The sequence below is a fragment of the Lactuca saligna genome, chromosome 5 (assembly GCF_052625555.1).
Source record: "Lactuca saligna cultivar CGN05327 chromosome 5, ASM5262555v1, whole genome shotgun sequence".
Classification (NCBI taxonomy): domain Eukaryota; kingdom Viridiplantae; phylum Streptophyta; class Magnoliopsida; order Asterales; family Asteraceae; genus Lactuca; species Lactuca saligna.
In genome coordinates, this window is record NC_136421.1 from 246878449 (window position 1) to 246888670 (window position 10222).

Genomic DNA, 10222 nt, shown 5'->3' on the forward strand with positions numbered 1-10222 from the left:
CATATAACACGTAATTTCTATAAAATACCTCATATCTATGTGTAAGATGAAACTAACTATCCACTCACCAGAGAAGGTGGTGACTCGGCACTCGAACAACACTTCGTTACTCTCAACACAATTTTCCTCGGACAAAACCTAGTATCATTAACACTAGAGTTTAGTCTAATATTCACAGAGACTAATTAATAGTCTAGATATTATTACTATTATATAAGCATTAACAATATTTATATAACTCATAATAATATCCCAAGTACTTATTACAAGTTCCTAATAACGTTACTATAATTAAATAAAAGTTATATTAAAAAAGCGTAGGCGTAGCTCACTTACAACGAGTTTTATAGAAACCGGGCATCGCTTGGAGCAACGTTTTCGAACCGAAAGACCCTTTTTCTCGGGACTCCGAGAGCCTCGGGGCTTCCTTCGGGTGCTAGGGGGTTTACCTCGACTTAGGGGAGGGTTAGGGATTCCTTCGGACCTGCGTGGGGAGCTCCTCGGCTATGCTCAACGTTCGTACAACCATGGTGTGATGTGGTTCATCCGAGTCCAAGGGTTCCAAACGTGAGGAACTTCTTGTACGCGCTGCGTAGCGAGACCGAGGTTAGCAAATGAAGGCTGAGATTGTGCCACGTCACCTCCTTTCGTAACAGCTTCGCAAATTCATACCCTGACTTCAAAAATTCGTATCTTTTGCATACGAGCTCTATTTTTGATGTTCTTTATATCCACGTGTAGGCGGGAACGTACTCTACAACTTTTTTTTTAGAATTTGTCGGCTAATTTTGAATTTATTTTAAAAGTTATATATTTAACACGCCGGGACATGGTTGGCGCGTTAAAAATCCATAACTTCTTCATCTGACGTCTGTTTTTGTCTGTCTTTTTACCGTTACGCTACTATTAACGGGCTCTTTGATTCTCATTTAGGTTGTGTCGGCCAGAAACTGCTCGATTTAATATTCGAACTTTGGGCTGTATACTGCTAATCTGAAACTTCGAAAAATCATAACTTCCTCATACGAAGTCAGATTTGTACGTTCTTTTTATGGACGCTCTCGGTTTAACATATTCTACGACTTTTGTTGAGATCGCTAAGGCTAAATATCGATTTATCGTAAATTCACTATTTACGCTTCCCGGTGTCGTGTCGGTTCCGTTGCGAAACTTCGACGGGTCATAACTTCTTCGTTATAACTCGGATTTCGGCATTCTTTATATGCACGAAACCCTTGAGACATATCCTACAACTTGGTTAAGATTATTTATTCTAAATAATCTTTTGTCGAAAAGTCATTTCCGACCACTATTATCTTTAAATTGACTAGCCCGGATCTACGGGCGTTACATGAACCTCCTCATGTTTTTTATTATGATTTTGGGAAAACTATGATATTTGACATGTTTTGGAGAACTATTTTGTAAACAAGTGATGATTTAGGATTTTTTAAAAGTTTAAGATTTGTGTAAATTTTTGGATATTACAATTAACATGTATTAATATCAACAATTTGGATGTTACAAGTAAGTAATATCAACGACAGGCCTAGTATAATCATAAATGATCATACAACGCCACCCATTCCTTTCTCCTCCACCACCCTAACCGCCATCGCTAGCACCTTTGACATCAAACGATCCTATCACTGTCACCTCCATTAACTATACAACCGCCACCTTTGTCACCACCACATCTTCTGCTATCAACTGTCATAATCATTTATGATTGCTCAATCTGTGAAACAGACATCTATATAATCATTTATGATTAGACATATACGTATAAACATGTATAATCCTATATACTTATACCTCTCTGTCATATAATCATTTATGATTAGGCATACTCCGTTGTTGCCGATATACTGGAGCATTAGAGCGGCAAACGAGAAATATGTAGCTGAGGTTGAATCTCAAGATCTCTACTTTTTTTCATCTCAAGTGGGCCGCCCTTTCTCACTCTCTCTCTCTCTCTCTCTCTCTCTCTCTATATATATATATATATATATATATATATATATATATATATATATATATATATAGAGAGAGAGAGAGAGAGAGAGAGGGAGGGAGAGAGAAAGAGAGAGAGAGAGAGAAGTTAGACTTGTTTTTACTCCAGTATGCTATATTGTCATTACCATGAGTTATATCATAATAGAAAAGTTTCGAATATCCACTTATATTATATTTAATATATTTAATGGGAAAATAACTTATTAAGGCAATTAACTTTTTGATATGTTCACATCTAGGCAATTATCTTTTTTTTTTTGTATACATCTAGGTAACAAAATTGTTGGAAGTATTCACATATGGCCATTATGAAGATTAAATTCTAGATGTGAACATTTTCAACAAGTTCGTTACCTAGATGTGTACAAAAAAATAGCCACCTAAATATGAAAAAAACGAAAAGTAAAAGTAAATTACAGGAATGATCCCTGTGGTTTGGGGGAATTTATGTTTTTGGTCCTTAACATATTTTTTTTTAAACTTGGATGATCTCTACTGTTTATTTTTGTCGCGCATTTGGTCCATGTCTTACCTAAAAAGACTATTGTGCCCTTATTAATTTATTTTTTGATTAATTTTCTTATTTATGTATTTATTTTTTACATATTTAAAAAAATTAATAGACACCACATATTTGTATCTCCTCGGATGATCCATACTGTTTATTTTTTAATTAATTTATTTTTTTAACTCGGATGATCCTACTATTTAATTTTGTTACAAGTTTGGTATTTGTTTGACCTAAAAAGACTATTGTGCCCTTATTAATTATTTTTTTTAATTAATTTTCTTATTTATGTATTTGCTCTCTATATATTTAAGAAAAATTAGTAGACCCCGCATATCTGTATCTCCTCAACATCCCATCTCTCATCCTCCTCAACTTCAGTTTTTTTTTTCAACTTTAGTGATATCAACGTCTTTATCATCTCTTCTTTTTTCGGTCATTCAACTCCGTTGAATCAACACCACAACCCACTAAAGATGAAGAGACGATAGGTTATGGTATTAGTTCGCCAGAGTTGAAGTACCAAAAAAAGAATGATGGTGAAGACGTCGATGTTACTAAAGATGGAAAAGAAATAAAAGTTGGGAAGGATGAAAGATATGATGGTGACCAGTTAGACCAAAATTAAATTTGTCAAATGTGGTTTCGGGTTTACGGTTAGGAGATACAAATATGTATGATCTGTTAATTTTTTTAATATATAAAAAATAAATACACAAATAAAAAAATTAATTAAAAAATAAATTAATAAGGGCACAATAGTCTTTTTAGGTAAGACAAGGACCAAATGCGTAACAAAAATAAACAGTGGGACCATCCGAGTTAAAAAAAATAAGTTAGGGACCAAAAAACACAAATTCTCCCAAACCATAAGGACCATTTGTGTAATTTATTTTTATTTTTCCTTTTGTTTATATTTGATAAACTATTTTTTTGGTACAGTAATTGAAAATATTCATATATAAGATTTAATCTGTTATAGCAAGTCATAATAGTCATATGTGAACACTTCCAACAAGTTTGTTACCCAGATATGTACAAAAAATAAATAGTTACCTAGATGTGAACATACCGAAAAATTAATTACCTTAATAAGTCATTTTCCCAAATTTAATTAACGTTATTATACATACTTTGTGTTAAAAGACTAGATGGTATTGTCCTGTCGACATGCATAATTATATTTTATATTTATAGTTTGGAAAAATTGAAATGGTTGATGTTAGAATAAATCATAGCATTTCTTCAAATTCATAATTAAGTTCCTTACGTTTCTATGAATGGAAAAGCCGGTTAACTACTTATTTAAAAAGCAAAATTGTATATTTTTTCAAAAGTTTAAATAGCATATTTATAATTATTAACTTTTTTTAACGAAAAATATAATTTATTCCTAAACTACTACTATTTTCACTAATATCTGAGTTGAGACATAAACATCGACCTTAAAAAAAATAACAATACTTGATATCGTTGGGTTAGAGACCCTTTGGTTGACAAGTTGCATTAAACTATTAGTATTTAATAAAGTGATAAAGTTTTATATCTTAAAGAAATGTGATTGTGACTTCAAAGAATAAAGAGGAAGAACATTGTTGTAAGATTCAAAGCCCATTTTAAACCGGAATCTTGGAAAGTAAATAATTTCAATATTCGATCAGGGTACGTTTTGTTTTTCAAACTCTCTTAACTAAAGGCTTTAAATAGTTTCATCACATGCTACAGCAAGTCCATGTTGGTGTACATGACATAATAATCAATCATATGTTGGAATCATATGTTGGAATCATATGTTTGGTGTACATGACATAATAATCAATCATATAAAGAGATTAAAAAATTTATGAAGGTTGCCCATGGTTTGCTGGATACTTTGGACGGGAATTTTTTTAAGGATTATTTTGTGTGGTTAGTATGACGAGGGTATTCACCTATTTTATATTAACAAATAAAAACAAAATAGACTCATTGTCCCACCTTGTTTAATATTTACGGGGGACAAATAATCAAATATTGCAAATTTTATCTTATTAACATTGTTCTACCATCTAAATGTCCCTAAAATAGTCATAGTCTTAGGAAACCAAAAGTATTACAACAATCCATCATTACTAAATGAACTTCCATGTCGAAAGAGAATGCAATGGAGTTCCTTTCCACCCAACAATTAAACACTTGCCATTATTCTCAAGCATGCAATAATTTGCACATGAAAACCGTTGCAACACAAGTTGTGCCTGATAAAGACACGAATCACTTAACTCAATCTCCACCATCCCAAACCTTGCAAAAAATGACTTCCATGTATCCATCTTCACACTCCTACTCATCCGCTCATCACCCTCGGACGCCACTATGTTTTGTATCCCATCAGCAAAATGAACACCTTCCATCACCGATCTATGAACATTATCTCCACTCATACACGCTTCCAAGCAATCAAAATAAGCACCATAGAAGAATAACGTCTCTGTAAACCGCTTAACAAAAGAAGTTGACGTATGGTTGGCTTCAACCTCAGCTATAACTACAATCGAAGGGTTGATCGTTTTGATAGCTCTCATCATATTTTCCAATCTTTGGGGCTTCAAAATCATTGTTCTTAGAATCATATGACAATAGACTGCTATTACTTCTCCATCCTCGACCTCAAACTGGTTTTTTTCCACCTCGGTGATGTCCGATAGCACCAACATTTTAAAAGAGAATGGCAAACTTAAAGTTGTTGCAAAACTCTCCAATCTTTTTCCAGTTTCCGCGACTTCTTGGACATCTGAGGTTGTTGCAAAGGCAGTAAGTTTCAAAAGCTGGATTTGTGAACTTTGGTTTGCCAATGCTTGCATCATAAGTGTCCATTGTACACCGCTCCTAATATGGATGTCGATCAAATGTACTTGATTTGATGTCCCAACTTGATCGATGATTGCTTGTATGCCTGTGAAATGCAATACTTGATTGAATGGAAGGGCTTGATAAACGGCCAAGAATGTCATATTCGTTCCTATTGCCATAGGATTTTCATTCTTTAGACCCTACATGTAATAAGTTTGATCTCAATGGTTAAAGTTTTCTTCTTTACCCGAAGTACTTTATTTAGACAAACACGGGAGACAAATGAATAAATATTAGCGACAGATGTGACGATAAATTTACAGTCAGAACTCACAAGAGATGGTATTTGCAAAATGATGAAATTATGACCAACATATAAAAAAGAATGTAAATTTGAATTATTTTATTGTTATCGATCAAGTAAAATAAGTAACATTAATATATTAAAATAAAATATGAATATTTTTTTATTAAAAAAAAGTAGTCTTATGATTAAGCGTTTACATTATTTTTAGGATAAAAAACAAATAATAATAATAATAATAATAATAATAATAATAATAATAATAATAATAATAATAATAATAATAATAATAATAATAACAATAATAATAATAATAATAATAATAATAAGATAAAAAAAAAACACTATAAATTAATCAAATCGTGTTATAATAACATAATTATTTTGTTCTAAAATACCATTTATCTTTGTCAAAAAAATTCCTATGCTTACCACCAGGACCTTGAGTAAGTTACTATAAAAATATAAAATTCCATTAAAACGGGCTTAACTAACAAATTTTTTCTTATTTTAGCACTATAAACCATTTTTTTGTATTTTGTATTTTTGGTTATAGGCAGTTTTTTTTGGTTAGATTATTTTATTGAAAACAATATTTTCTTGCCTTTTTTTTTCATATTTTTGTAACTTTTCTTTAAAAATCATCTATCAATTATATATAATATTCATAAGAATTTCACATAACTAGAAAAACCGTCGTAAAATTATATATCAAAGTTAGGGATGAGTATGAATTGGTTTTGGATGAAATCGAATTCAAACCATAATGTTTGGTTTTTTGGGTTGAAACATCATTTGGTTTTGATTTTATTGGGTTTGGGTTCACATTTTTTTCATTGGTTCTTTTTTTTTTTTTTTTGGTTTGGTTCGTCTTATTGTGAATATATATATATATATATATATATATATATATATATATATATATATATATATATATATATATATATATATATATATATATATCCAATATTTTTTTTTAATAAATAATGGTTTAAGTTTGGTTGCTAATGATATGAAAAATTTAATATTCTTAGATTGTGTTAATATAAGAAAGAGAAATTAGATTTTTAATAAAAATGTTTCGATAGCATTGGATTGCTAATGTAGATAGTCTGAGTTATATTTAAGTCTTCTTGCAAACATTTTAATAGTATAGAAAGAAAATTTTAATGGGTGCGTATGATAGTTTTTAAAAAAAAAAAAAAATTGTCCCCTTTTATTTAAACAAAAAGGTGATTATTAATTTATTGAAGGTTTGTACCTATTACATTACGTAGTCATATTTAATGGACTATTATTTATTAAATTCAAAAAGGAAAAATTGACCGATCAATTCAACCGTTTTTGTTGATCCGTTTATATATATATATATATATATATATATATATATATATATATATATATATATATATATATATATATATATATATATATATATATATATATATATATATATATATATATATATATATAATTTTAATTAAAAAGGAATAATAATAAATAATAAATAAAATATTTTGATTTGTATATTTTTTAATTAAAAAATAATAATAAAAATATAAAACGTAAAATATATTTAAAAAATAAATAAAAGCATTAAAAACACAAATTGAAAAAATCATGATTTATTTGTAGAAAAAAGTAGACAAAATTGCAAGAATGATCCCTGCGGTATGTCCAAAAATGACACTTTGAGCCAAACAAGTTTGGACTAGCACAAATAGTTCAAAGGTTTTCATTTTGTTGCGTTTTTTTATCCAAAACAGTTTAAAATTTCTAAAAATGACGAATTTGTTCTTTTCCATTTGTTTTTTCTTTTTTTTATTATTTATTTATTTTCTAATTAAAAAATAAAAGAAAATATCTCTCTCTCTCCCCCCCTCTCTCTCTCCTGTTCATCACCCTATACCACCCACACAAACACCACCGCCCAACGCCACCTTCAATCACCCAAGACCTCCCTTATTTCTCAATTATCACCATTCCTAACAGTTGCAAATGTAAAAAAAAAGAAAAAGAAAGAAGAAGAGAGAGAGAGAGAGAGAGAGAGAGAGAGAGAGAGAGAGAGAGAGAGAGAGAGATAAAAGAAGGAGCTACGATCGATTCAGAAAGGAGAAAAAAGAGAAATGTAATTGAGTTTAAAAGAAGGAGAAGGAGGGTGCGACTTTGGGTGACTGTGTTTGTTATTGGATTTTGAGAAGTGAAGGGGGGTTCCGATTTCTAGTGTGAAATCCTTGTCGTCGATCTAACCTTGTTGGTGTTTCAAGGTTCGGTTTTTTCGATCTAACCCTTGCTGGAGCTTCCTGTTAAAGCAAGCTCTAGCACCAACCAAAATCGAAACTTGAACATAAGGATTAAGGCTTGAATCTGATAAGATACCTTGTATTGTTGAGGAATCAACTTTGCTTGAGCATGAATTAAAGGAAATTGGGGGTAAACGAGGATAGATATGTCCGATTAGGAGTTAAATTGGGTTGCAAACTGATCTTGGAAGAACCTAAGTTGAAAACTAATCTTGCCCCTACAACTGATTCATAACCATCACTTGTATCAGAGGTGGCACCTACAGAACCTGCTCCATAATCAAACTTTGGGATCTGGGTTAAATACACACACTGAAAAGGAACTCGGGATCACATTCAAAGAAGATGAAAATGGTATGTTTTGAACACAAAAGAAAAATGGTTACTGAGATCGATGGAGGAATAAGGAAGAACGAATGGAAGCTGCTTGAGGGTCGAAAAGAGATGAATACAAAAGGGAAAATGGTGGTTGTCGTCAGTTCTTCTTCTTCGCTGAATAGTGTCGATGGTCCTGTTTGCGATTGATCGGAGGCTTGCTTCAGCTTGCCATGGCGGTTTGGTAGTTATTGGGTCGGTCTGCCATTAAAATGGAAGGAAGACGAGAGGTTGGGCTGAAGAAGGCAACAAATTCGATGGTTGCTGGGTTTTTCTAGTGAATAGGAGGGGAGAGAGAGAGAGAGAGAGAGAGATTTTCTTTTATTTTTTAATATGTTTTTAGTTAGAAAATAATTAAATAACAAAAAGAAAAGAAAAAACAAATGGAAAATGATTAATTTGTCATTTTTATAAATTTTAAATTGTTATGGACTAAAAACACAGCAAAATGAAAACTTTTAAACTATTTGCACTAATCAAAATCTGTTTGGTCCAAAGTAGTATTTTTGAACATACTACTCTTAAAAGACATAATAATATGACTCACCTGTTTTTCTAGTTTGGTAGCAACGGGTATACCGATTTCTTTTCCGATTCTTTTCTGCAGTGCTTCACATAAGTGATACACCAGCCGTTCAACGGGAGAGCCGCTGTGGCAAGCCACCCAACCACACCGTGTTATGAATTTGCTGGCAACATCAAACTGCTTCCAGCCAACATTCTCGGCGGCCTTCAAAAGCTGGAAAACAAGCTCCACCTCCCTGGTCTCGTCTATCGATAAGCTCGAGAACGCCGACGACCCGTACGGATGAGTGAACATGGTGTATCCATTGACCTGTTGAGTTGAAAATTTTATAAACTTCTCCGCTGCCAGTTCGATGATTTCCACCGTCGACAGTTTCCCGGCACAATCCGGTACAATTTCGTCTGGTAAACGCTTAAATTTGCTCCGGGAACAACTCAGGAGCTGTTGAGACGCCGGAGAATTCAGATCGGGGTACGCTGATTTTGACTTTAACTTTGAATTTGCAATCCTCTTCGTTAATTGGTCGAATTCCGGTATCAAGAACGGTGTCTGATCATGGTTATCGAGATCTGGAACCTGGACTGACAATCGCTGCGCATCAAACTGATTAATGGTGTTGTTTACGTCTTCTAACGCAGGGAGTTCTTCGTCGACTGGCTGGTTCTCTATTTCCGGCGCCGGAAACTGATTGTTCAACTGTTCATAATCATACCCTTCAATGGGTTTATATTCTAGGAACTGGGTTTCGTCGAGGATGGAGTTTGGGTACATTTTAAATGAGAGAATTTGTAGAAAAGTAGATGAGTTTTTTTAATTGTGTGATGATGGGAGGAATCAAGAAACAGTGGATAGTGATAGTGACGAGGTGTGGTGGCCAGGATTGGAGATTAATGGCGATGTGAAGCACGAACAATAAGCACAAAGCAAATGAGACTTTCATTCCTAAGAAATTCGGCCGGCATAATTTGTTTGTATACAACAAAACAAAATGAATAGGTAGAGAATTGGTCTAAAAGTTTCTATTGATTTGCAATGGTGACACATTTGTATACGTCTGTTAAGAATATAATCGATAAAATGTTATATGACTGAAGCCGTTTGTCATATCGACATCCTTAAATAGATGAATGAATATCCATGGTTTTAGTGATAATTTTCTGGTTAGGTATAATACACTCCCTGGAAAAAGAAAAAGGTGTTTGACTCTTGCGATGTTAATCATGTTATCAATACTGGTCTAGGTGTGCAATGATAAAACAATAAAATTAGGACAATTTTTGTGGAACTAAATAGCTACTTGTCACCAAATGATTTCTAGTCCAGCGGTATCCGGTATTGTTCTTCCTACTTAAGATCGA

At 32.4% G+C, this 10222-nt stretch overlaps 1 protein-coding gene across 1 annotated transcript; it reads right to left on the reverse strand.

The window, feature by feature from the left end:
- Positions 1–4489: 4489 nt before the first annotated feature.
- Positions 4490–9907, reverse strand: LOC145047256 (scarecrow-like protein 23). The gene is made up of 2 exons (XM_078995497.1): positions 8886–9907; positions 4490–5556 (listed from the first exon to the last, which is right to left on the reverse strand). Exons 1-2 carry the CDS (start codon positions 9633–9635, stop codon positions 4636–4638), a joined length of 1671 nt encoding a protein of 556 aa, XP_078851623.1. The 5' UTR covers positions 9636–9907; the 3' UTR covers positions 4490–4635.
- Between the last annotated feature and the right edge of the window lie 315 nt (positions 9908–10222).

Coding starts and splice junctions, on each gene's coding strand:
- LOC145047256 (XM_078995497.1), bottom strand. CDS start 9,635: ATGTACCCAAACTCCATCCTCGACGAAACCCAGTTCCTAGAATATAAA. Junction 5,557..8,885: donor CTACCAAACTAGAAAAACAG/GTGAGTCATATT, acceptor TATTACATGTAG/GGTCTAAAGAATGAAAATCC.